Source organism: Orbicella faveolata, unplaced genomic scaffold (assembly GCF_042242905.1).
Source record: "Orbicella faveolata isolate gen_17 unplaced genomic scaffold, um_ofav_v1 contig_26, whole genome shotgun sequence".
Taxonomy (NCBI): Eukaryota; Metazoa; Cnidaria; class Anthozoa; order Scleractinia; family Merulinidae; genus Orbicella; species Orbicella faveolata.
Window position 1 is genome coordinate 8,410,864 of NW_028301554.1, and position 27,510 is coordinate 8,438,373.

The 27,510-nt window shown below is 38.2% G+C and overlaps 1 protein-coding gene across 1 annotated transcript in view; it reads left to right on the forward strand.

The window, feature by feature from the left end:
* Nucleotides 1-27,510, forward strand: part of LOC149108013 (MAM and LDL-receptor class A domain-containing protein 2-like) — a 53,617-nt gene that overhangs the window by 15,333 nt on the left and 10,774 nt on the right. The window contains exons 15-35 of the mRNA XM_089295548.1: nt 1,983-2,224; nt 4,276-4,360; nt 5,470-5,626; nt 6,056-6,258; nt 6,605-6,901; nt 6,983-7,282; nt 8,895-9,048; nt 10,723-10,916; nt 11,401-11,691; nt 12,334-12,529; nt 12,940-13,535; nt 14,700-14,853; nt 16,523-16,716; nt 17,201-17,491; nt 18,134-18,329; nt 18,741-19,336; nt 20,308-20,439; nt 21,314-21,549; nt 22,046-22,130; nt 22,930-23,061; nt 26,107-26,345. Coding sequence (XP_089151674.1) covers nt 1,983-2,224; nt 4,276-4,360; nt 5,470-5,626; nt 6,056-6,258; nt 6,605-6,901; nt 6,983-7,282; nt 8,895-9,048; nt 10,723-10,916; nt 11,401-11,691; nt 12,334-12,529; nt 12,940-13,535; nt 14,700-14,853; nt 16,523-16,716; nt 17,201-17,491; nt 18,134-18,329; nt 18,741-19,336; nt 20,308-20,439; nt 21,314-21,549; nt 22,046-22,130; nt 22,930-23,061; nt 26,107-26,345 — 4,970 coding nt within the window. The remainder of the gene's footprint in view (nt 1-1,982; nt 2,225-4,275; nt 4,361-5,469; nt 5,627-6,055; nt 6,259-6,604; nt 6,902-6,982; nt 7,283-8,894; nt 9,049-10,722; nt 10,917-11,400; nt 11,692-12,333; nt 12,530-12,939; nt 13,536-14,699; nt 14,854-16,522; nt 16,717-17,200; nt 17,492-18,133; nt 18,330-18,740; nt 19,337-20,307; nt 20,440-21,313; nt 21,550-22,045; nt 22,131-22,929; nt 23,062-26,106; nt 26,346-27,510) is intronic.

Consider the following 27,510-nt stretch of genomic DNA (forward strand, 5'->3'; position numbering starts at 1 on the left):
CTTGCGGTTGCGGTCAACATCGACACATTGGAGGCCACTCAAGTTCGAGTTTTGAATGAAAGGAGCGTTAGTGACGGTGGAAATTTGAGTCGCCTGTGGTTGGTGATTGTCAAATCAATTTGTTAAATAGTGTCCGGGACATCTTCTAGCTGCGATACAGACGGCCGTGAGCTGTAGTGAGGTAATAGTCAACTCCCTGCTCTGCCTTCAAACGGACTAGAACATATTTGCGTCGGAAAGCAAGGTTAATTTTAAGCTTAAGGCTGGGGTACATATTAAATTCTGTAAAAATTGGAATTTTCTTTGTCATCGGCATTTGAATCTTAAGGTATTGAAGTTGTTTCATTCGCAGAATTTCTGTTACCGTAAGTTCAAAGCTCGTTTATTCAAAACGAGTTATCCTTGCCTTGGAGAAAACATAGTTTGAGAACGATTTGTCCAATTGAGCTGAAATTTTCAAGATTTGTTGTTCTAAGTAAGTTTCGCGTTTTAAGCATAGAACTTTGCCATCCAGTGCATTTTGACGAAGTTATGTATTGAAATATATGCTGGATTTTCTGTTTCAAATTTGACTGGTCACCATTTCATGTGCTTTTAACTTTTCAAAAATCTCTATGCTTAAAACACTAAGCTATTTGTCTTCTCTCAAAAGATTAAAAAAAATTATTCATTTTGACCAGTTCTTGTAGGAGTTATCTTTTCTCAAGTAAGCCCTGGCATTCCCCAGGAGGTGGCAGATTTAATCAGCTGGTGTCAGGTTACAATACAATCCTAGGGTACAAAAATAGTTTTTCTCATAATCTTTGGTCTTTACGCTTTCTAAAAATGAACACTTTAACATGGTTTGGAATTAAATCTTAGCCATGGGAAAAAAAAAAAAAAATTAAAAATTGGTGTGTTTTCATGTGTAACCCCGCCTTAACTGATTTTAAGAAGTGGCGTTGTGATGTTTCAATATTCCTGCCATCAATCTGTGTTAACAATTATTTTGAGACTGCCGCAAAAGTTTAATTTTTGAGATAAACTAATGTCATAAGCATTTTTCATGTTGGGTTTGTTAAATTTGAGACAAAGTAAGGGTGCCAATTTTGTGTCTGGTTTAGTCCCGCTTGACTGCCGAGTGAGACTGCTCGAGTATTTTTCTGAGTCATTTTCTCCAAAGGAAGCCGCTTTTTCCTTCTTCTTCTTTATTCACAGCCTCGACAAGACTTTTTTGTACCTTATCTTTCGCCAAGTCACGTAAAATGTTATCTTAATTCTGAAAACTTTCCGCCATTTAAAAAAATAGGAGGGAAAATGTTTGTTATATTGACGTCATCTATGCGTCTGTCCTCTAATAGATCATAGGTGAGAGCTGCTCAAAATGCGAGAATAATTTGACTTATTATATAACGCGCGATAATTGACGAGGGCGCAGCTCGAGTCAACTATCACGCAAAGAAATCGAGAGCAAATGATCTAATTGCTTTATGGTACAAATCTCCTAGTAGTTGAAAACATCATCTAAATCCTCATCACAGATAACTCGAAAACGGAAAGCCGAAGATGCCGTCATTATTTTGTTAACAAGCGTACATGGCCACGCTACTTACTATCTAAAGCAGAATATATAGTAAGTAACGTAGCCAATTAGAGAACGGCGTTCGTGCTAGAACGCGAATAGATTTATGCCAAAACTCCACAGAAATACCGTGCATGTTTTTTATTTCTGAAATAATACAAGAATGTTACTATTTAGATCAGGAATAATTTTGAATGTAATTTTCAAGACGTGCCAATTTTCAGCACCTATGTGTAAAATGTCAAGCATACGCCCTTTGATCCTGCTGCTGCTGCTGCTACTACTACTATTATTATCATTATTATTATTACTACTACTACTAGTAAACTCTCTTGCATTGCACGCAAAGTTATAAGGATTGTCCATGATTGTTAGATGAACAACTAATACTAATCATCATATCTAAAATACTTAATTGCAGGAAGCTACGTGTATATCGAGACATCTTCACCTCGACAATATGGAGATAACGCAAAACTGGAATTTTCAGTGTCGAATTCTGAAATTGGGAAGTTGGCCTGCCTGAGGTTTTATTATCACATGTATGGGGAAACAATAAACACGCTCAATGTCTACAATGGAATTACCAGGACGTTTACTAAATCTGGAAACCAAGGAAACGAATGGTTGAACGCGAGACTCACCATGACTTTGCAAGCCAGAGTAAGTTGCATTTATTTTCTTAAAAACCTGTAGCATCAAATAAGTTAGTGCAAACATACAGACACGTTAAAAATAAATAACAACGTGACTGTAGTGTTATTATCCCAATTTTAAAATGCTACGATAAAGTCCTACAACTAGTAACATGTGCGTACATGCACATGTTCCAGATTAAAACTTTCCGCAAACATACATAAAAAACGAAGAAGAAACACCAAACATTGCCGCACATGACATTTGTTCTTTGACAAGTCACCACAGATTTACTTTCCACTCATTACTGCACCATCTTGATGGGCTGATCTCCTTAAAATTGTTGTCTTATATATACAATTGTTTCTACCCGTTTGGATTCTGTTCGCTAAAAGGTTAATAACACAATACGTAGTGACACAATTGCTACCAGGTTTCAATATTTGAGCCAACCACTCGGTTATCAAACTGCAACCTTTATTACATAATACCCGGAGGGGGGGGGGGGGACTCCCTTATATGGGCTATATAGGTATGTGCGACCACAAAGGGTAGGGTTGTTCACCCGTTTTGGTCATAAATAGGGTATCGATTTTGGCCATTTTGGTTATAAATAGAATACGATGAAGCCTTTGCATGAACTTGTGCATTAGCACAAGCATAACCATAGGCGTACATCTAAGCATAAATATAAGCATAAGCAACACACATAGACGTAGATGTTGCTCATTAGTGCCCTTACGAAAATTTCCCAACGAAGTTGCTTTTTAAAGCCCCACCTTATACATCTGCGCGTGTTGCTTTTTTTATGCTTACGCGCTGATAAAAGAAAAACGGCTTTAGAGGTAGCTCGTTTTAGCACATTATTCTTGCTAGAGTATGTGGTCAGTTATATTATACTAGCAAGCTTCTGGTTTGGTAACTACTTGAATTCAAACTCAAACTGAATTCAATGTATTGCACGTAAATGTAGGCAACGGGTTTTGGGCATAATACCATGGTATTATCCCCGGGGGTTGATTCCAGAAACGTTGGGTGGGGTTGTGAAGCCCATTTTCTAGAGCCCTTACCCTCTTCATGACCAAAATCTGCGTTTTTTGCTACCTTATTTATGACCTGACTGAAAATTCGATAGCCTATTTATGACCGCTGCGGCTGACATAGTTGCTCTAAACATAAATTATGAAGGACTTTTGTTGCCGGTCTTATTGATAATGATGAAAAAGTAAAAGAAGAGTGCTAAAATCATACCCTATGCTTACTGGGTTTGTTTCTGGGTGTGGCTATGGCTATGCTTGTCCTATTTACTGTAGCCTGCGAAGTAAGCGTTCCCGTACAAAGAGTTTTTCCGCATCCTGACCGCGCGTAAATTGGAGCAAGAGCAATAGTTCGACGAAGCAGGGGGTGGTGGGGCGAGAGAAGGAACGCTTGCCCGCAAACCCCTAGATTTTGAAACGCCCGTTCGCCCACGAACGGGGCTCCTGATTGGTGCGGTGTGGTCATCTTGGTTGACAAGTGTGTCAAGTTCACTTGAGTGATTCCAGAAATAACTCGAGCGTGACTTGCACAATATCGCGGAGGAAGGTTTGCCTGAGCGAAAATTTTTGGATGATACGTATTGATTTTACTCAGAAGACACCATCTTTTAGAGGGTAAATACTTGATGACTCTATTACCCACCTGTTCCAGCGAAAGTTCTACATTTTTCAGCTCTTTTTCTAACTATCGGTCGTGCGCGAAGATCAAAAAGGAACCACGGAAGGAGAACCAATCTTTGATAGTCTTATTTGGCAACCTCGCCTAGCTTTACTGAGTCGTTCTCCGTGTCCAGATAAAGCGAGACCGAATGTTAGAAGCCGGCGACTAGCTGTTTTGCTCTCGCGGCCAGAATGCGGAAAGGCTCTTCGTTCGGGAACGCTTGCTACGCAGGCTATATGTACTGGTGCTGGTACCTATGCCTGTGTCTGTGCCTAAACACTACGGAAAACCAGCTTTAACAACACGTTAAGTAAAAAGCATTAGGTGTCTTATCGTGCAAACGTTGTACAATACTAAGGTGTCGTTTAATTCCCACTTAGATTACGTTCGAGGGCATTCGTGGATCCTCCTTTACAGGTGACATTGCTATTGATGACGTATCCATTGTCAGTGGAATCTGTCAAGGTACATTTGGAATTGGTTATAACTTATGTGCATAGCTGATATTAAATGAGAATCAAATTGCCCCCTTAAATTATGATGTTGCGCCCTTTAGACTCTGTTTGAAATGACTGGTAGACATAACTAAGCGAACTTACATACCCGATGCCTTAGATGACAGTCACTTTCACTTTCTTAATTATAAATATTCCATCGATAAACCGTCAACGAGCAAAACTTTTCAAAGATGTCTGAGTCATTGTTTAAGTCATATGGTTGGTGTTTATCATCTTATGCGTACAGTCCAAAAAGTGAGTTAAGCATTTCACTTAATAAAATAACTGAGCTACTACGCGTGCTCTCATTAGTCGATAGGTGTGTTTAGATGAGAGTATGTAAGCATGCTTGTGACGTTTTTTTTCCGTGTTTACATAGCCTCATCTAAACACTCCGAGGGCTGGGAGAATTCTCGAACGTTATGCAAACCCTCGACTACATATCGGGTTTGCATTACTGCGTCGAATTCTACCAACCCAAAAAAAACACGGAGAAAGTTCTTTATTGCCTAAACATGCAACATATTACACATGAGAGAGCGTGTTTTACCACATTTCTAAACACCGAGTTGAGAGTTTGCGAATCCGCAGCGGCGTATTTTTGACGAACCTGAAGGTGTTTAGAAACGTGGTGAAGCATTGTCTCGAGGGTTTCATATAATTTCTCAATCAAAACTAAAACTAAGTAGAAAAATGGGAAATAAAATCGTAAAAATCTACGCAAACAACTACGAAATGTCCAAACACTGTCAATCTTATGACTTGCTTTGTTTAAGATTGAAGAATTATTAATGAGTTTCAGAAGGTGCTAAGGCGATTTTACACAGCCTGTTTTAGGCTCTCGGTCAGTGAGGACAATCGAAAAAGCGGGTGGGTGACCAGCGGGGTCTGGTAGAGAAATTAGATCTCGCTCATCGCCCACCCGCTTTTTCGATCGTCCCCATTGAACGAGAGCCTGGAACAGGCTAGTTTTCATGTTTTGTTTTCTAACCCAAATCATAACATTAAACAAATGCCAACAACGCATAACAATCGACAGATATTGATTGGCCGATACATTTTCTTTCTTATTTTCAGAGTGTACTGAAAACGTGAATCAGTCCTTTGGGAGACTGGATATCAGTTACTCGAACAAATTTGACCCATACTGTAACTGGATAATTGGGAATGCTGGGATACCTCAGGCAGTTGCCATTGTTTCCATCCATCAAATGCACTTCAGTGGTTACGGCAGGTATATAACTTGCCTTTTTGTTTGTTCTAATGCCATCATCTTGGTTAAAGGCTTTGTTTAGCTTTACAGTCACTAATAATCGTCAAATATTATGATTACCCGCCAGTCATGTGTTGAATGGAAATATTTATAGTTCCTATAGTGTGATCGTCCAGGTGAGGGTAGTTCTGAAAGGAACTGTTGTTGGTGGACGATCACACTATACGAACTAGTTATATTTATAACCCCGAGTTCAAGCCATTCACTAACTAGGAAATGTTCCTATAGGAAATAATATATTAGTATCAAACAAATCGTGTTCTCTCGAATGCAGTTAAGTTAATTTGATTTATCTCCACTAAGTGGAGCGGAAAATAACATTAGACCGAGGCCGAAACTATTTTATACGATAAGTACGCCTTAATAAAACTTTTCTACATATTTTCACAGTGAATACGTAAAAATGTTTGATGGATATGGCACCGAGGTTTTTGTCCGCCATGGATGGAATTCCACTTCCTCTAACAAGAGTTCGAGTTTGCAGCAAATTTCCTTCGAAGACTCAAAAAATATCACCATTCAGGTCTCTCTCGTCAACCAATGGAGCTATGTCAAAATATCTTACGGCACTCTGAAGAAACCTCTGAATTTAGGTAGGGAATAAGTTTGCTGCTGGTGATGTACGGCCTTGCCCGCTTCGCAAAATAAACTAAGCACCCTACATGCTTGTGGTAAAGCTTGTCTTTGTAGATCAAATCATCTGCAAATGTTTTCTCTAATTGATTTTTGTTTTTGTAATCACTGGGCAATGGAAAAATGCAAAAACAAATCAAAATGGGATTTTCTGTCCTTGTCACTTTGAACCATTTCCAATACCAGCAATAAAATACTCATCTGTTTGTTGGTTAAGTCATTTGTCTAATTATTATTATTATTATTTTTTTTTTGATGGTGTTGGATAAATTTTATTAACTTTGAACAAAAACACTTCTACTGCAGCTTTCCTCCTGGCTGGCTGGAGCGTAACCGTTGTAAGCAAATCAGCAAAAAGTATCGGGGTAAGCTGGAGTAGCCCAACCAGTCTCCTCAACAGTGGAATTCGTTTTTACGTTGCTCTCGCCAAAAAGGCTAACAGCAGCGGCGAGCAAGTTGGCAAAATAGTGACTGAAAATGTAACAGCATCGGAGATAACTGAACTGGATGAGTACACCGAGTATAACGTTAGTGTTGTAGCTGTGGATAGCAATGGAGTACCTTTTAAAAGTGCAGAGGTCTTAGTTATGACCGATGAAGGAGGTGAGTAACACTTCAACCCAATTGTTACTCTGTTTAAACAATGTCAAAGCATCAGACCATTCCATGTGGTTTCTTTTTCAGTTCCTAGTAGAGCGCCAAATGGTCTTCAAGTGACAAGCTTTGAGTTTACATCCGACCTTCTGGTGGAGTGGAACCCTCTTTCCCAGCAATACGCCAATGGTAAACTCTTAGGGTACACAATCTACTATCGAGACTACAACATTTTTTGGTCAACATATAGAAGTGTCAACACAAGTAATCCTTCCCCTACACGATTTACCTTGAAAGGACTTAAGCCAGCACACGAGTACCTCGTCGCAGTAGCCGCTTTTACGTCCAAGGGAGGAGGACCATGGTCGGCCCATGAATACGCTATCACAGGTATGTTTCGAACGATTGTTTTATTTAATGTCTATTACTTGCGTGACACCGTCAAACAATTTACAAAGCAAGTGCAATACCAATGTTCCCCTTTAGAGCTGATAATTCATGCACAGAGGAATATAATTTTTATCAGCTGCGTACAGTACAAAAGGTATGAGTTATCTAATTTTTGTGTCTTGTTATGTTAGGTTATTTATTAAATCCATTTTGAAATCACTGGTTATCCTTGCAATCTGATTGGCTCTCAGTGGTGCGATTTATTCACGAATCGCACTATTTTTTGCTCTAAATCGCATCTTTTTCTCAGCCAGTGAGAATGGGCCAGTAAAACAAAACAACCAATCAGATTTCAAGATTAGTTTAAAGTAATCAATAAAATTTCAGGAAAATGAAAGGCAAAAAGCCACTGTGTGGAGAATTTTGCAAATACTATTGCCGAAACTTTGTTGTTATTGTAGCTTTTTTTCCAAAAAAATTGACGAATTTAATTAATTACAGTTTCTGAATGACGATTATGAGCTCCTTTAGGCTGAAGACCTACTTTAATGGAAGTTCCCAACTTTCAGTGTCCATTTTGACGAATATTTTGGCGATTTTTCTTCAACATCTGCTCAAGATCCGTATGATACTGAGTCCAGTAAAACATAAACAAACGAAAACCACACAACCACACATTCAGAGTCATCTCAAGAAGGTAGATGTTTCCAGGTTTCCGGTAGTTTCAAACGAAGCAACAAAACAGCTCAACTCTGTTGCTGTGAATAAACATAGTCAAAATACGCCGCGCTGCACAAAATAGTGCATGAACGAACGTCTTACGAAGCCGGTGCCAGTCCCGCCATCTTGGAAATATCTTAAAACAAATGGCGCTGCAAGAACTTGACAAGGTCCTGAGTATTGAGTCCCACGCCGTGGTTACAAAAAGAAACGGAGATGATAACGAGCTGGACCCCTTAAAATCATGCCATTGAACGGTATTTAAAAGAAAAAAAAACGTACTATCCACTGGGCATCGTGCACTCGAGGGAGTTTCACAACTCAAAAGAAATCGATCGCAGAATTACACAGGATATGCACCTTCAAATTCCTTCTCCAAAGACAATGAAAAGTCTCAGCCTCAACCACAGAAGAAAGGTAGGCCTTCCATAATTGATTCAGGCGACGAGAATTGTACTTTTATACCTGAAGTAGACTATTTTCGACTTCAGATCAGAACTGCTTGGTTCTTTGTCATGCTCGAATGAGTTTTCGTCACATGACATCGTTTTGCATACTAAATTAGACGTAAAGGCGTTTCCGGTTACGCATTTTTTAACAAACCGGCTACCGGAACAATACACCAAAAATCTAAAATTTAAGGCGATAAAATTGTGCGATTTCAAAATGGATCTAATAAAGTGGCAATTGAACTTCGTGTCGTGCAATTTTGGTCTGAAATCATACTTGTGATTTCAAGTCGAACTCGCACTGCGCGCTCGTTCGATTTTGAAATCACGCGTATGATTTCAGACCAAATTGCACTCCACTCAGTTCAATTACCATTATTTACATCCTAGCAATGTCCATTCCAGTCATAAACTAAATAGCGTTTTTTTTTCGTTTCTTCAAGGCTGTTCAACAACTTTAAATGAGACCTTTGGCCAAATAGAGTTCACCACTACAAGCTACCATGATGTTCGATGTAACTGGAAGATACACAGTGCTGGTATCAGTGAAGCCGTCGCTTTCATCTCAGTTCAAGAATTAAATCTTTACTATTGCAGGTATAGTGAATTAAGAGGCTGTCTCTGTAAAAACCGACCACTGATTTTACTTGGAATGTTCGATTTTTCTCATAAGCTGAGATTTCGAAGCCCTTACCTAGTCAATCACTAAAACGAGGTTTACTTGATTAAAAATTCTAATTGAATTTTTCTAGGATTAATTCAGGTTCGGTCCGCTCGACACAACTTGCATGCCTGCCGAAACTGGAAAAATAGCACATATTGCCGGCGCTCTAAAAAAAAAAAATAATAATATTCGCTCAAAAGTTTCAAAGTCCCAATTCTTTTTTCAACTATAAATATATCATAGCAGTTTGTTTAGATTTTCTACCCGTTAAATCGAGTTTTGAACCAAACGCGAAAACAGCTCTACTTTGAAGGAACGTTTTAAAAATGTGGCACCTCTTTGAAACTGCTGAACTACATGAATAGAAAGTATAAATGTCCCTTAATTTAAAACAATAATAAGATTTGTCTGCCCACTAGGTTTTCAAAACTAACTACCGCTTAAAGTTCAGGAAATTTTGAAAATATTCCAGCGAGTAACTAACATACTCGCCCTCGTAAAGTGCTCCGAAAAATTCACGTATCGTATATCTTACCTGGCTTCAAGATTGAAGTGATTGATTCAAGGAATCAATGATGTGATACCCACGGGAAGATTGGGAACTAAGACACCTGTTGTAAACACAAATGGCCGTGGCATTTATCAATCCTTCCTTGGATCCTTGGATCCCCGAATCCCCGTTTACTGTTCATACATGTATGTGTGCCGAGAGTTGTCCGAAAGAGTGCTTCTACAAACCTGTCTGATGACAACTTGACAAGTAAATTAGTGGAAAAAGGAGTTTTTTAAACCAATCGCTATCGAGGAAGTTGTAATTTTTATGATTAGTTAAGTTATATTATATCTATGACTGACAAAATTACTCCATTTTGATCGGCTGAAGGCAGGCAAATTTATCGTTAATTTTTAATTTGCACAACAGTGCAAATTAATGCGCGCGTTGGTATTTTCTCTCAGTCATATAATGAATAAGTAATCGTATGAAAGCTCAAGCATTTAATGTAAGGTAAGGTAAGGTGAGTTAAGGTAAGGCAAGGTGTTCTTTGAAATTACACTCGCTTAACGGTGCGTGCAATTTGGAGAGAGTTTTCAAATACCTGTAAGGATCAGCGAAAACCAACAAAAACGCATTTTAGGGTAAGTTGGTCAGTTTCAGAACATCGACCACTGTGAGCGCTATATACCGATCCGTAACTGTCATTAATTTATTAATCAAGTACACATAAGGCGCAGAGTAAATACAAATGTGCCACATCATTTTTACTACAGAAAACCAGCTAAACAGGTTAGTTTAAGTCCTATTTGTTCTCGAAAGTGAGATTAACGTAAAGCAAAACGTTCTACAATTGGAAATCTCTTATTAAACATTTTAGTGTGTGATGTCGTAATATGGTATATTACTTGAGATTTGTACTTTGATTCACACTGTAGGCTCGGCAAAATACTGACCGACTCTAAAAATATACAGCGATATTGTTAAAACAAACAAACAAACAAAAAAACAGCAATACTGTTCAATGAATGTTTTAGAATTCAAAAATATATATACTAAGTTTTCACCTACATCTAAGATATATTTTCCCCCTTTTTTTCTCCGAATAATTCAGCGAATTTGTCAAGATCATCGACGGAAATGGTACGGAAGTTCTCTATCACCTTGGTTGTGTGTCATTTGCTCCAGAAATTCTAGCAGATGTTCAATTTGGTCTTTCAAATAACATCTCCATTCAAGTATACACACAGAGCTATGGCAATAGTATCAAAATGAAGTACGCCATTTTGAAAGAGGGTCTCGCGTCAGGTATGCTAGCTGTAACTGCTGCTGTACTGTTACTGTTACTGTTACTGTTGCTTGTAGTGATATTCCTGTGGTGATAGTACTGCCTTGCTTATCCTACAGCAGCATTTAAGGCCTCTTTTGCAGGTCATTTGTTAGTGCCACTTCTGTTTTCTTTCCTACAGTGACTCCCGGTATTGTTAAGTCTGCTCTTGATTCTGCTACTGCTAATGCTAATGCTAAAGTTGCTGTCAGTGCTACTGCTACTGCTACGTACCATCACTGCAACTACAAATGTCACTACGTGGGCTTAGCCTTCAGCTTCGGCAGTGGCTTATACCGCTGTACTTCTGTGACTAGCTGTGTAACACAGAGGCTATTCCTACTATTCTCTCTGTTTGTAATGAGACAACTGACTTGACAACTACTATAATTAAAAAAGCCAAGTAGATATTTCTAAATCATATTTCGTGTAATTTGTTTTTATTTGGGTCAAATATTTTCCTAGCCATACCGGTTCTGGGATGGAATGTGACAATTTTCGATATCTCATCCACCAACTTTAACCTTCAATGGACAAAGCTCTATACAGTCGTCAACCAATATGCGAACTTTTACATAATTGAAGTTAAAAGTGTCCAAGGCACTGTACTGACCTTAGAAACTGTTCCTGGAAACATTACAAGTACGGTTATTAAAGGACTGAAGCCCTCTTCTAAGTATCGCGTGGGTGTATTTGGCATTGATAGCGTTGGACAACCATACAAGAGCTTGGAAAGTGTTACTTCTACTAAGGAAGGTAGGAGACAAGAGACTAACTGAGTGGTTATTGCTTTCATCAGATTATGTAAGTTGTCCGGAAAGCTTGTTACTTTATCAAACTGAATATTCTGTATTCATGAGAACATATATGTGACAAAATCCAAAAAATAGACATGCCCACAATTAACCCAAGTTAGCCCGTGGCGAAAAGACTCCCTTTTTGCCCCCTGATGGAAGATTGTCACGTCACGTAGCACTTGAACATCAATAGAGGGCCCTTAACCACTGTTTTTAACCTCTGTTTTAACAAGAAAGTAGATTTCCCAGAGAAAAAGTCAAAATGAATGCTATTAAGTATAAAAAGGCAGTTCAGACGATGTGAAGGTGCCAAAAATGATTTACTCTTCTCTTGCTTAAGATGGCTGGTCATCGAACGGCCCAGTTCCTGAGCTATGTCACCGCACCAGACTTTACGTTAACCTTTTTCAAGTTACTTAGTGATGTGTTCTTGGGCAATAACAAGACTTCTTTCTCGCATTCTTCCCTTATAGTCAAGAGTATAAATGGTTAACTGCAAAATGAATCGGCCAATTTCGATTACCTAATTCAACAACAAAGACGTTTAGTGAAATAAATTAGTTTACAGTACTTACTTCACGTTTTTGCTCTTTGAATTAAGTATTTTGCGGCTCCCGACCCAGTACGAGTCGGATTGTTGGTGGTACAGTTGCACCTGTCAACAGCTGGCCATGGCAGGTGATGGTGACAGACGAGTATGGAGATCATTTTTGTGGCGGTTCATTAGTGGACTCTTATTGGGTGGTGACAGCAGCTCATTGTATGACTGGGCATACTCCATCTGATGTTAAGATAAGGTAGTTGAATTTTATTTGGTTTTTAAGACAAGGACACGAAAATTATATACTGGAAAAAGTAACGATTTTTATGATAAGCCTAGGATACGCGTAACAACGACAATAAGTGCTGGAGGAGGAGTTACAGAAGGAGGAAAGGGGAGAAGGATAAGTAGAAAAAGAAGAAAAGGCGAAGAATAAGGAAGAGGAGAAATATATAATTGAAAAAAAAATCGAAAAATCTGATAGTCTCTGATACTTTTAACACCACATTCGAATCTTTAAACATATAATAACTGGCCTTTTAGTCCGAGCAAAAGATTTTAATAAATTGAAAACCCAAAGTTATGAAATTATAAAACGCTTTTTCTGTCCGAGATGGACTCGATAACTCTAAGTAACTGAAATATTCGTTTAATGCTTTTTTTCAGATTAGGAGCCCATTATAGAACATATGGAAGTGTTGGAACAGAACAAGATATTGAGGTTGAAAAAATCATCGTGCATGAGAATTACGGAAGTCCTCTTTATGACAGCAATGATATCGCCTTAATCAATCTCGCGAACTCTGCTGAACTAGGACAAGACGTCGGGCTTGTTTGTTTGCCGGACACTGGTCATCAGCTTCCCTTTGACGACCTTGACAAAAGGTGCTGGATAACTGGTTGGGGACATTTATCGTTTTGGGGCTCCTCCCCAAACACACTAATGCAAGCATCTTTGCCATTAGTGTCAAAACAACGATGCCAGAATGCCTATCCTGGTGAAATCGACGATTCCATGCTCTGTGCTGGTCTAGATGAAGGAGGTATTGATACTTGTCAGGGTGATAGTGGCGGACCCTTGGTGTGCGAGTTTAATGGTACGTGGTACCTCGAGGGAGTCACCAGCTGGGGATATGGATGTGCCGAGCCTGGAAAATATGGAGTATACGCTAAAGTTCGAGCCTTGACATCGTGGCTATCAACAAATATGTACACGGTTGTTGCACCTAGTGCATCACCACAAAACCAGTCATTACCAATGGGTAAGCGTAATATAAAATAGGTAAGCGTAATATTGGATAATATAGATGTCAAATGGGTTGAGCTACATTCTTGCTTCTTTCGTATTTTAAGACCTACTTTAATGGAAGTTCCCAACTTTCAGTGTCCATTTTGACGAATATTTTGGCGATTTTTCTTCAACATCTGCTCAAGATCCGTATGATACTGAGTCCAGTAAAACATAAACAAACGAAAACCACACAACCACACATTCAGAGTCATCTCAAGAAGGTAGATGTTTCCAGGTTTCCGGTAGTTTCAAACGAAGCAACAAAACAGCTCAACTCTGTTGCTGTGAATAAACATAGTCAAAATACGCCGCGCTGCACAAAATAGTGCATGAACGAACGTCTTACGAAGCCGGTGCCAGTCCCGCCATCTTGGAAATATCTTAAAACAAATGGCGCTGCAAGAACTTGACAAGGTCCTGAGTATTGAGTCCCACGCCGTGGTTACAAAAAGAAACGGAGATGATAACGAGCTGGACCCCTTAAAATCATGCCATTGAACGGTATTTAAAAGAAAAAAAACGTACTATCCACTGGGCATCGTGCACTCGAGGGAGTTTCACAACTCAAAAGAAATCGATCGCAGAATTACACAGGATATGCACCTTCAAATTCCTTCTCCAAAGACAATGAAAAGTCTCAGCCTCAACCACAGAAGAAAGGTAGGCCTTCCATAATTGATTCAGGCGACGAGAATTGTACTTTTATACCTGAAGTAGACTATTTTCGACTTCAGATCAGAACTGCTTGGTTCTTTGTCATGCTCGAATGAGTTTTCGTCACATGACATCGTTTTGCATACTAAATTAGACGTAAAGGCGTTTCCGGTTCTGCATTTTTTAACAAACCGGCTACTGGAACAATACACCAAAAATCTAAAATTTAAGGCGATAAAATTGTGCGATTTCAAAATGGATCTAATAAAGTCGCAATTGAACTTCGTGTCGTGCAATTTTGGTCTGAAATCATACTTGTGATTTCAAGTCGAACTCGCGCTGCGCACTCGTTCGATTTTGAAATCACGCGTATGATTTCAGACCAAATTGCACTCCACTCAGTTCAATTACCATTATTTACATCCTAGCAATGTCCATTCCAGTCATAAACTAAATAGCGTTTTTTTTTCGTTTCTTCAAGGCTGTTCAACAACTTTAAATGAGACCTTTGGCCAAATAGAGTTCACCACTACAAGCTACCATGATGTTCGATTTAACTGGAAGATATACAGTGGTGGTATCAGTGAAGCCGTCGCTTTCATCTCAGTTCAAGAATTAAATCTTTACTATTGCAGGTATAGTGAATTAAGAGGCTGTCTCTGTAAAAACCGACCACTGATTTTACTTGGAATGTTCGATTTTTCTCATAAGCTGAGATTTCGAAGCCCTTACCTAGTCAATCACTAAAACGAGTTTTACTTGATTAAAAATTCTAATTGAATTTTTCTAGGATTGAGGTTCGGTCCGCTCGACACAACTTGCATGCCTGCCGAAACTGGAAAAATAGCACATATTGCCGGCGCTCTAAAAAAAAAATAATAATATTCGCTCAAAAGTTTCAAAGTCCCAATTCTTTTTTCAACTATAAATATATCATAGCAGTTTGTTTAGATTTTCTACCCGTTAAATCGAGTTTTGAACCAAACGCGAAAACAGCTCTACTTTGAAGGAACGTTTTAAAAATGTGGCACCTCTTTGAAACTGCTGAACTACATGAATAGAAAGTATAAATGTCCCTTAATTTAAAACAATAATAAGATTTGTCTGCCCACTAGGTTTTCAAAACTAACTACCGCTTAAAGTTCAGGAAATTTTGAAAATATTCCAGCGAGTAACTAACATACTCGCCCTCGTAAAGTGCTCCGAAAAATTCACGTATCGTATATCTTACCTGGCTTCAAGATTGAAGTGATTGATTCAAGGAATCAATGATGTGATACCCACGGGAAGATTGGGAACTAAGACACCTGTTGTAAACACAAATGGCCGTGGCATTTATCAATCCTTCCTTGGATCCTTGGATCCCCGAATCCCCGTTTACTGTTCATACATGTATGTGTGCCGAGAGTTGTCCGAAAGAGTGCTTCTACAAACCTGTCTGATGACAACTTGACAAGTAAATTAGTGGAAAAAGGAGTTTTTTAAACCAATCGCTATCGAGGAAGTTGTAATTTTTATGATTAGTTAAGTTATATTATATCTATGACTGACAAAATTACTCCATTTTGATCGGCTGAAGGCAGGCAAATTTATCGTTAATTTTTAATTTGCACAACAGTGCAAATTAATGCGCGCGTTGGTATTTTCTCTCAGTCATATAATGAATAAGTAATCGTATGAAAGCTCAAGCATTTAATGTAAGGTAAGGTAAGGTGAGTTAAGGTAAGGCAAGGTGTTCTTTGAAATTACACTCGCTTAACGGTGCGTGCAATTTGGAGAGAGTTTTCAAATACCTGTAAGGATCAGCGAAAACCAACAAAAATGCATTTTAGGGTAAGTTGGTCAGTTTCAGAACATCGACCACTGTGAGCGCTATATACCGATCCGTAACTGTCATTAATTTATTAATCAAGTACACATAAGGCGCAGAGTAAATACAAATGTGCCACATCATTTTTACTACAGAAAACCAGCTAAACAGGTTAGTTTAAGTCCTATTTGTTCTCGAAAGTGAGATTAACGTAAAGCAAAACGTTCTACAATTGCAAATCTCCTATTAGACATTTTAGTGTGTGATGTCGTAATATGGTATATTACTTGAGATTTGTACTTTGATTCACACTGTAGGCTCGGCAAAATACTGACCGACTCTAAAAAATATACAGCGATATTGTTAAAACAAACAAACAAACAAAAAAACAGCAATACTGTTCAATGAATGTTTTAGAATTCAAAAATATATATACTAAGTTTTCACCTACATCTAAGATATATTTTCCCCCTTTTTTTCTCCGAATAATTCAGCGAATTTGTCAAGATCATCGACGGAAATGGTACGGAAGTTCTCTATCACCTTGGTTGTGTGTCATTTGCTCCAGAAATTCTAGCAGATGTTCAATTTGGTCTTTCAAATAACATCTCCATTCAAGTATACACACAGAGCTATGGCAATAGTATCAAAATGAAGTACGCCATTTTGAAAGAGGGTCTCGCGTCAGGTATGCTAGCTGTAACTGCTGCTGTACTGTTACTGTTACTGTTACTGTTGCTTGTAGTGATATTCCTGTGGTGATAGTACTGCCTTGCTTATCCTACAGCAGCATTTAAGGCCTCTTTTGCAGGTCATTTGTTAGTGCCACTTCTGTTTTCTTTCCTACAGTGACTCCCGGTATTGTTAAGTCTGCTCTTGATTCTGCTACTGCTAATGCTAATGCTAAAGTTGCTGTCAGTGCTACTGCTACTGCTACGTACCATCACTGCAACTACAAATGTCACTACGTGGGCTTAGCCTTCAGCTTCGGCAGTGGCTTATACCGCTGTACTTCTGTGACTAGCTGTGTAACACAGAGGCTATTCCTACTATTCTCTCTGTTTGTAATGAGACAACTGACTTGACAACTACTATAATTAAAAAAGCCAAGTAGATATTTCTAAATCATATTTCGTGTAATTTGTTTTTATTTGGGTCAAATATTTTCCTAGCCATACCGGTTCTGGGATGGAATGTGACAATTTTCGATATCTCATCCACCAACTTTAACCTTCAATGGACAAAGCTCTATACAGTCGTCAACCAATATGCGAACTTTTACATAATTGAAGTTAAAAGTGTCCAAGGCACTGTACTGACCTTAGAAACTGTTCCTGGAAACATTACAAGTACGGTTATTAAAGGACTGAAGCCCTCTTCTAAGTATCGCGTGGGTGTATTTGGCATTGATAGCGTTGGACAACCATACAAGAGCTTGGAAAGTGTTACTTCTACTAAGGAAGGTAGGAGACAAGAGACTAACTGAGTGGTTATTGCTTTCATCAGATTATGTAAGTTGTCCGGAAAGCTTGTTACTTTATCAAACTGAATATTCTGTATTCATGAGAACATATATGTGACAAAATCCAAAAAATAGACATGCCCACAATTAACCCAAGTTAGCCCGTGGCGAAAAGACTCCCTTTTTGCCCCCTGATGGAAGATTGTCACGTCACGTAGCACTTGAACATCAATAGAGGGCCCTTAACCACTGTTTTTAACCTCTGTTTTAACAAGAAAGTAGATTTCCCAGAGAAAAAGTCAAAATGAATGCTATTAAGTATAAAAAGGCAGTTCAGACGATGTGAAGGTGCCAAAAATGATTTACTCTTCTCTTGCTTAAGATGGCTGGTCATCGAACGGCCCAGTTCCTGAGCTATGTCACCGCACCAGACTTTACGTTAACCTTTTTCAAGTTACTTAGTGATGTGTTCTTGGGCAATAACAAGACTTCTTTCTCGCATTCTTCCCTTATAGTCAAGAGTATAAATGGTTAACTGCAAAATGAATCGGCCAATTTCGATTACCTAATTCAACAACAAAGACGTTTAGTGAAATAAATTAGTTTACAGTACTTACTTCACGTTTTTGCTCTTTGAATTAAGTATTTTGCGGCTCCCGACCCAGTACGAGTCGGATTGTTGGTGGTACAGTTGCACCTGTCAACAGCTGGCCATGGCAGGTGATGGTGACAGACGAGTATGGAGATCATTTTTGTGGCGGTTCATTAGTGGACTCTTATTGGGTGGTGACAGCAGCTCATTGTATGACTGGGCATACTCCATCTGATGTTAAGATAAGGTAGTTGAATTTTATTTGGTTTTTAAGACAAGGACACGAAAATTATATACTGGAAAAAGTAACGATTTTTATGATAAGCCTAGGATACGCGTAACAACGACAATAAGTGCTGGAGGAGGAGTTACAGAAGGAGGAAAGGGGAGAAGGATAAGTAGAAAAAGAAGAAAAGGCGAAGAATAAGGAAGAGGAGAAATATATAATTGAAAAAAAAAATCGAAAAATCTGATAGTCTCTGATACTTTTAACACCACATTCGAATCTTTAAACATATAATAACTGGCCTTTTAGTCCGAGCAAAAGATTTTAATAAATTGAAAACCCAAAGTTATGAAATTATAAAACGCTTTTTCTGTCCGAGATGGACTCGATAACTCTAAGTAACTGAAATATTCGTTTAATGCTTTTTTTCAGATTAGGAGCCCATTATAGAACATATGGAAGTGTTGGAACAGAACAAGATATTGAGGTTGAAAAAATCATCGTGCATGAGAATTACGGAAGTCCTCTTTATGACAGCAATGATATCGCCTTAATCAATCTCGCGAACTCTGCTGAACTAGGACAAGGCGTCGGGCTTGTTTGTTTGCCGGACACTGGTCATCAGCTTCCCTTTGACGACCTTGACAAAAGGTGCTGGATAACTGGTTGGGGACATTTATCGTTTTGGGGCTCCTCCCCAAACACACTAATGCAAGCATCTTTGCCATTAGTGTCAAAACAACGATGCCAGAATGCCTATCCTGGTGAAATCGACGATTCCATGCTCTGTGCTGGTCTAGATGAAGGAGGTATTGATACTTGTCAGGGTGATAGTGGCGGACCCTTGGTGTGCGAGTTTAATGGTACGTGGTACCTCGAGGGAGTCACCAGCTGGGGATATGGATGTGCCGAGCCTGGAAAATATGGAGTATACGCTAAAGTTCGAGCCTTGACATCGTGGCTATCAACAAATATGTACACGGTTGTTGCACCTAGTGCATCACCACAAAACCAGTCATTACCAATGGGTAAGCGTAATATAAAATAGGTAAGCGTAATATTGGATAATATAGATGTCAAATGGGTTGAGCTACATTCTTGCTTCTTTGGTATTTTTTTTTTTTTTTTTTTTTTTTTCCGTGTCGGTGACCAGGACCAAGCCTCTACTCGGCCGACGTTGACTCCTCGTTCAAACTTTGAAACACACGGCATTTAATGTTTTATATAGTGGAACTATCATGCGAACATGGGCAAGAAGAGCCAAGTCTTTTCGTGGTGACAGCCACGAAGATTTGAAAAGATTTTTACTGCATGATATTAATGTGTGGACATTTTACGATATGGACATGTGAATATTCAAACGTAGAAAAATACGCTTGTTTACAGAGTGAAATGGTTTTGGTGTTATAAAAGCATAGAGAGTCGTCGTAGAAATTATATATTTGCCATTGCTTAAAAAATGTGTTTTTTATGACGTCTTTGTTATAGATTTTGACCGTAGCTAATTTACACAATTTTGAATGCATTTTGTTTGAGCAAAAATGTTTACGTCTTCAAAAAGAGGCAGTGAACTATGTTCTTGCATACGGTGGCTGCGCCCGTAGTACGAGATGCAGTCAAAACCGAACTGTCCGAAATGACACGATGGTCCATAATTGTCGATAGAACAGGCCATAATGGGGAAGGGGCTCTGAGAGGCTGGAGGCACATACTCAGCAAATATCGACTCAAGTACCCCCTCCGGGAGAGTTACCGTTGTTGCAAGCTACGAGAACGCGTAAAACAGAGTAACCTAATGGTCCATGTCCTTGTAACAATTTTCTTTTAGTTGGCAATGCATATTTTCAGTTTGCAAGTATTTCCTAGCTTGGCTTCCAGGTAACAAAATGGTCACGAATTATAATTTTCTGGCCCTCGAAAACGACCATGCATCTCGGCTATCACACAACTTAAATTCAAAATAAGTCTCCAACAGTAAATATCCATGTAACTATTTTAGGCTGGTGTAATTTCGACCACGGTTTGTGTTCTGGGTGGAGTCAATCGTCCTCGGATGATTTTGATTGGACGCTGGCCTCTGGCTCGACGCCTTCCTCTTCTACAGGTCCAACCCACGGTCAAGGGGGTTCAGGTTAGATTAGTTTCTTTGTTTAATTTTCGTAATATTATCTATTCATTAAAATCACTTACACAGTGTAAAACAGTTTCTCGACGTATGGTGACGTTGTACGAATTAAGTCGTTAATAAATCGTCTATAAATATTCCAATCGACAACTACAGTTGTTGTTTGATAGTTATATTTCATACAGTGATACTGTCCGCCGAAGTTCAGATCTATAGTCATGGCATTCAAGCCAGGCGAGTGGTTTACGAATGGGCATGTACGCGCAATTGCAAAAAGTAAATGGGCACTTTGCACATAGAAGCCAAATTGCTCTGTTATTGTTGATCTGAACCAAACTCAAATCGTTGGTTTTAATGCTAGTGATCAAGGAATGCTTTCCACCAAACATTACATCAAAAGACGAAATATTTTATACTCGATGAAACAATGAATCAATGAATCGATGAATCAATGAATCAATGAATCAATGAATCAATGAATCAATGAATCAATAAATCAATAAATCAATAAATCAATAAATCAATAAATCAATAAATCAATAAATCAATAAATCAATAAATCAATAAATCAATAAATCAATAAATCAATAAATCAATAAATCAATAAATCAATAAATCAATAAATCAATAAATCAATAAATCAATAAATCAATAAATCAATAAATCAATAAATCAATAAATCAATAAATCAATGAATCAATGAATCAGTGAATCAATGAGTCAATAACTCAATGAGTCAACGAGTCAATGAATAAATGAATGAATAAATGGATCAATAGATAAATAACTCAATAACTAAATAATTAATTAATTAATTGATTAATCAATGCTTTGATTTTAAATGTTGTTTTTGTAGTTATGTATTGATGTATTTCTACAGGAAAATATATGTACATCGAGGCATCTTCCTCTAGAAAGCCTGGCGAAATTGCAAAACTGGTAGTTACAGTTCCAAATAATGGAAATCAATCGTGTCTTTCATTTTACTATCACATGTATGGGGCGTCGGCTGGAACTCTCAATGTCTACAGTGGAAATATCAAAGTTTTTACCGCGACCGGAAACCAGGGAGATAATTGGTTCATGATGGAAGCCAACTTATATTTGGAAGGAGTGGTAGGTAAAATATTGCCTTTCATAGGTACATTAAACCTACTGGGCATATCAAAAGACCTGATTTTAAGCGGACATATAACTATTATTATTATTATTATTATTATTATTATTATTATTATTATATAACTATTACCCGGCAGCTGTCACTCTTGGAAATAAATTCAATATATTGCTGTAAAATCTGCGTGCAATTATTGACATCTCCACTGAGAGAAGAAAGATACACTATGCACATGAATCCGCGCGTATCCAGTGAGGATGAAGGCCTTATAAGTTAATCCCTCTAAGCATGTTTTTAGATACCTTGAAGTAGTCAATCTTAAGACTTGAATTTCACTCTCGTTAACAACCCAAGCGACTTAACACGCATCCTCCACCTAAACGCCTATGCAACTTACATGGAACATTATCCGTCGCAGAACTGGGTACCATGTCTCAAAAAGTATCGACCGCAATTACCTTGAGGATTTACCAACTGCTGAAAACATGTTTGCAGGTCACATTTGAAGGTATAATTGGAGGTTCTTACACGGGTGATGTCGCCATTGATGAAGTGAAAATTACGCAAGGGAGCTGTCGAGGTAAATATATACATAGGCGAAAGTCCGAATAAACCCAGTTACCTTCAAACTTTTCAAAGTAATAAATCGGGTTTTAAAAGTTTCTAGCTGTCCCGCCTATAAACCATGTTCTCTTTGATCGTCTTGAGTTTCCCGAATTTTTCACGTATCGGCCAAAAGGACACCATGGAAAAGCACGCGTTAAGACACACTCCACTAAGGCCTTTTTTCTGGCCCACTTATTCATCTTTGCCGAGTATTGTAGGTGTCACAATTTCTGCCTCCTTTTTAATGTCACTGGATGTGATTATGTATTATGTATTAGTGAAAATTGCTTTATGAAAATGCCAGTAATAATAGTAAAATATAAATAAATATAAATAAATAATTGATCAGTGTAACGATGTAAATTCGCATTTGGCAATTTTATCTGATGAGTGCCGCACACAAGTTGTGTAGTACGAAACTAAATAGTGATAAAATGCCAAGTCAAATCTACAGTTGATCAGTTCGTCATCTATTATAAATAAATAATTCAATGTATTTATCACTGTTGTGCTAATTGGGGACACTGTAAATAAATAAATGAATGAATGAATGAATAAATAAATAAATAAATAAACAAATATTGCAGAGAGAACATAAACTATTAAGAATCCCGTATTACTGCAGAGTGCGGTGGAAGAGTTGAACTCGAACCTACCGAGAACAAATCAGCAGATAGCTGTAGGGAGGAGGTTTTGAACCCGGGATCTCCAGTAGTTTGTCATGTGAGTACTTTAAACTGCAACTGATTAATTTAATATTCTATTACCTTCAGTTTCATGTAGCTTTGACAGCGGTTTGTGCACCGGATGGAGTCAATCTACCTCAGATGTATTTGATTGGACACTTAACTCTGGATCCACACCGTCGTTGTCCACGGGACCATCGTCAGATCTTAGTGGAACAGGTGAGTTGTCTCTCATTTGTTTTTTTGGTCTTCAGGCAAACTACGTGACTGACTTTAGAAAATAGCCCAAAGAAAATACATGCGCCTGTTGGTTTAAAATCGTCTTTCTATTTAACATTTAGGTTCTGAGGTCGAGATTTCTATCACCCATAGAAATCTTGAGCTCATAATCTTATTAGTATAAATCTAGTAGTATTATTAGTTGATAAACTATTACGTGTCACCCTCAATGAATAAAGTTTTGATTTGATTTGATTTGATTTAGCAATCTAGTAGTATAAATCTACTAGTCGTTCAAAATTGTAACTTAATCCTCTCCACAGACACCTCGAAAACGTAAAGAAGCGGCCGTAATTTTGTTAACAAAGTTTATGCATACTGCTACGCAACTTACTATCTACAACAGAATAGATAGTGAGTAGCGTAGCCAATCAGAGAACAGCATTCGCGATGGAACGCTAGTAGATTTACACTAAAACTTGATACTAACACAGAACTAGCACGAGCTGTTGACGTATATGTAATGATGGCACGAGCAAAGAGAATTTACATTTTCATGATCAAAGTAAACAAGTTGATTTCTTCTTTTTGTCGCGGAATTTTCTAAACCAAATAGACGTAATATGTTCTCGGTGTTTCTACATCGAAAACGCTGTGGATACAGTCACCTGTTAGCTTGTGTTATCACAGCATTTGTCGTATTTCAGTGATATATCACATAAGACGTCAAAATGTGGTGAGAACAAAAAAGTGGCAGACAAGGCGATAGCCCAGTGTCAAAATCACGCCACTGTCAAACTTGAATTCAACGACTTCAACTGCTTAATCCACAAATCTTGCACAAACACTGGAAAGGTCAAGTCAGTTTTTGTCACCAGAGCATCCCTGTGAGCTGAAAAACCTGGTCGTTGCTTGAATATTTCAGGAGTTGAAAAAAACGCTCAAAAAACTCGCGGTTGCGGTCAACATCGACATATTGGAGGCCATTCAAGTTCGAGTTTTGAATGAAAGGAGCGTTAGTGACGGTGGAAATTTGTGTCGTCTATGGTTGGTGATTGTCAAATCAATTTGTTAAAAAGTGTCCGGGACATTTTGTAGCTGCGATACAGACGGCCGTGAGCTGTAGTGAGGTAATAGTCAATTCCCTGCTCTGCCTTCAAACGGACTAGAACATATTTGCGTCGGAAAGCAAGGTTAATTTTAAGCTTAAGGCTGGGGTACACATTAAATTCTGTAAAAATTGGAATTTTCTTTGTCATCGGTATTTGAATCTTAAGGTATTGAAGTTGTTTCATTCGCAGAATTTCTGTTACCGTAAGTTCAAAGCTCGTTTATTCAAAACTAGTTATCCTTGCCTTGGAGAAAATATAGTTTGAGAACGATTTATCCAATTGAGCTGAAATTTTCAAGATTTGTTGTTCTAAGTAAGTTTTGTGTTTTAAGCATAGAACTTTGCCATCCAGTGCATTTTAACGAAGTTATGTATTGAAACGTATGCTGGATTTTCTGTTTCAAATTTGACTGGTCACCATTTCATGTGCTTTTAACTTTTCAAGAATCTCTACGCTTAAAACACTAAACTATTTGTCTTCTATCAAAAGATTAAAAAAATTATTCCTTTTGACCAGTTTTTGTAGGAGTTATCTTTTCTCAAGTAAGCCCTGGCATTCCCCAGCAGGTGGCAGATTTAATCAGCTGGTGTCAGGTTACAATACAGTCCTAGGGTACAAAAATAGTTTTTCTCATAATCTTTGGTCTTTACGCTTTCTAAAAGTGAACTCTTTAACATGGTTTGGAATTAAATCTTAGCCATGAAAAAATAAATAAATAAATAAATAAATAAATTGAAAAACTGTTGTGTTTTCATTTGTAACCCCGCCTAACTGATTTTAAGAAGTGGCGTTGAGATGTTTCAATATTCCTGCCATCAATCTGTGTTAACAATTATTTTGAGACTGCCGCAAAAGTTTAATTCTTGAAATAAACTAATGTCATAAGCATTTTTCATGTTGGGTTTGTTAAATTCGAGACAAAGTAACGGTGCCAATTTTGTGTCTGGTTTAGTCCCGTTTGACTGCCGACTGAGACTGCTCGAGTATTTTTCTGAGTCATTTTCTCAAAAGGAAGCGGCTTTTTCCTTCTTCTTCTTTATTCACAGCCTCGACAAGACTTTTTTTGTACCTTATCTTTCGCCAAGTCACGTAAAATGTTATCTTAATTCTGAAAACTTTCCGCCATTTAAAAAAATAGGAGGGAAAATGTTTGTTATATTGACGTCATCTATGCGTCTGTCCTCTAATAGATCATAGGTGAGAGCTGCTCAAAATGCGAGAATAATTTGACTTATTATATAACGCGCGATAATTGACGAGGACGCAGCTCGAGTCAACTATCACGCAAAGAAATCGAGAGCAAATGATCTAATTGTTTTATGGTATAAATCTCCTAGTAGTTGAAAACATCATCTAAATCCTCGTCACAGATAACTCGAAAACGCAAAGCCGAAGATGCCGTCATTATTTTGTTAACAAGCGTATTATCTAAAGCAGAATATATGGTAAGTAACGTAGCCAATTAGAGAACGGCGTTCGTCATAGAACGCGAGTAGATTTATGCCAAAACTCGATAGAAATACCGTGCATGTTTTCTATTTCTGAAATAATACAAGAATGTTACTATTTAGATCAGGAATAATTTTGAATGAAATTTTCAAGACGGGCCAATTTTCAGTACCTATGTGTAAAATGTATATTTCGCCTGAAGTCAAGCATACGCCCTTTGATCCTTTCCTCCTTAAGCGTTTTGTATTATTCCTCGTAAGGTTGACGCGTTCTTGCATATATTAAACATGTTCTACAGTCGAAACTCTCTTGCGACATCTCCACAATTCGACACCACTATTTTACTGACAGCTCATTTCGTTCCTCAGAAACCAGAAGTGATATGATTTAGCAGGGTTTAGTTGTTCCTCTACGTTTATCATCTTGAACAAAAATCAATGTTTTTTAATCCGAGCAAAGGACATTTTGATCTTTGTCTTCACAGGGAAGTATATGTACACTGAAGCTTCACCTCAGTTACCGGGCGATAATGCTAAGCTCCAGCTTGTAGTACCAAGAAGCCTGGGTAGCTCAACTTCATGCTTGACGTTCTTCTATCACATGTATGGATCATCGATGGGTACCCTGAACGTATTCAATGGAAATAGCTCAATATTTACTGCGTCCGGAGATCATGGAAACTATTGGAGAAAAGTAACAAGGACAATAAATTCGAGCAACATTGTAAGTATGCCTTAATTGTGTGGTTCCTGAATTTCTGTAATCCGCAGTATTTTTGTCTTCAAAGCATTTGAAAGATCTTCAAACATGTGCATGTGTGTATGTATGTGGACGTACATCTTTGCATACGTACATAGATGCAGGTATCTACTCTTAGTCAGGTCCGTTATAAGCTATTATACTCAAACTTATTCTTACTGTTTGACAAACCGTAAAGGGCTGTTTTCGATTCGTATACGACATGAAAATTTCATTTCGCTATAAGAGGATGCATTTCACTTGAGTGAAGGGAATGAAACGACTTGAAAATCCGTAAGGTTTGTATGAAATAAAGGAAACTGATTTCCGGTCCGTATACAGTTCCAAAATTGCAACTTATTATACGCTTTTCAACCGAAAGAACAGTAAAAGCCTCATACTTTAAGGAAGTAGCGTGGCCGTGTGGTTTAGGGCGTGGTTGTTGTAATCCGGAGGTCCCGGGTTCAAGGCCTCCGCCCTGTCATTAGCGGGATTTGTTTCTCGTTAGTCCCGAGTTCAAATCCTCGGTCACGCTTTGTAAATAGCCAACTGGTCTGCCTCCTACCAGTTGGGATTTTTAACTATGTTACGTTTATCTGAAATATTTGTTTCCTTTGTTTTAGTGGCATGTCTGTAAACTAGCTAAGCTTAGCTTACATTTTTACATTTCATGCCACTGCCAAAGCAACAAAACAAAATTAATATACACGTTTATCGCGTTCGTGAAACGCAGGCCACTCACTTAATGACGCGTTTAACCTTCCGCCTATTGGACTTTTCCATTGTTGATGTCCTAACAACAATAACATTAAAGTAAAACCACATAAGCTAAGTTCTTACTTGGTAGATAGGTTTTATGTTGTTGATTTGGCGTATCGGTAATGTGAACGTGCCGTAATTAACAGAGTTTTCCTCCTAAGCATCTCGATATTTACCTAGACGAAGTAAGAAACATTAATATTTTAGAACAAGCACCTTGTTGTAAAGCCACCAAAGTAAGGGCCTGAGTATCCATTCAAAGCATATTTTACCCTGCACAGAGTAGCATTATCGCATCGCTTGTAAACTGACGAATTAGGTCATCGCAACCCGCAGTGACCGATCAAGAACCAATGAGAGAACCTCAGACAGCTCCAACAAACTCCAGTCT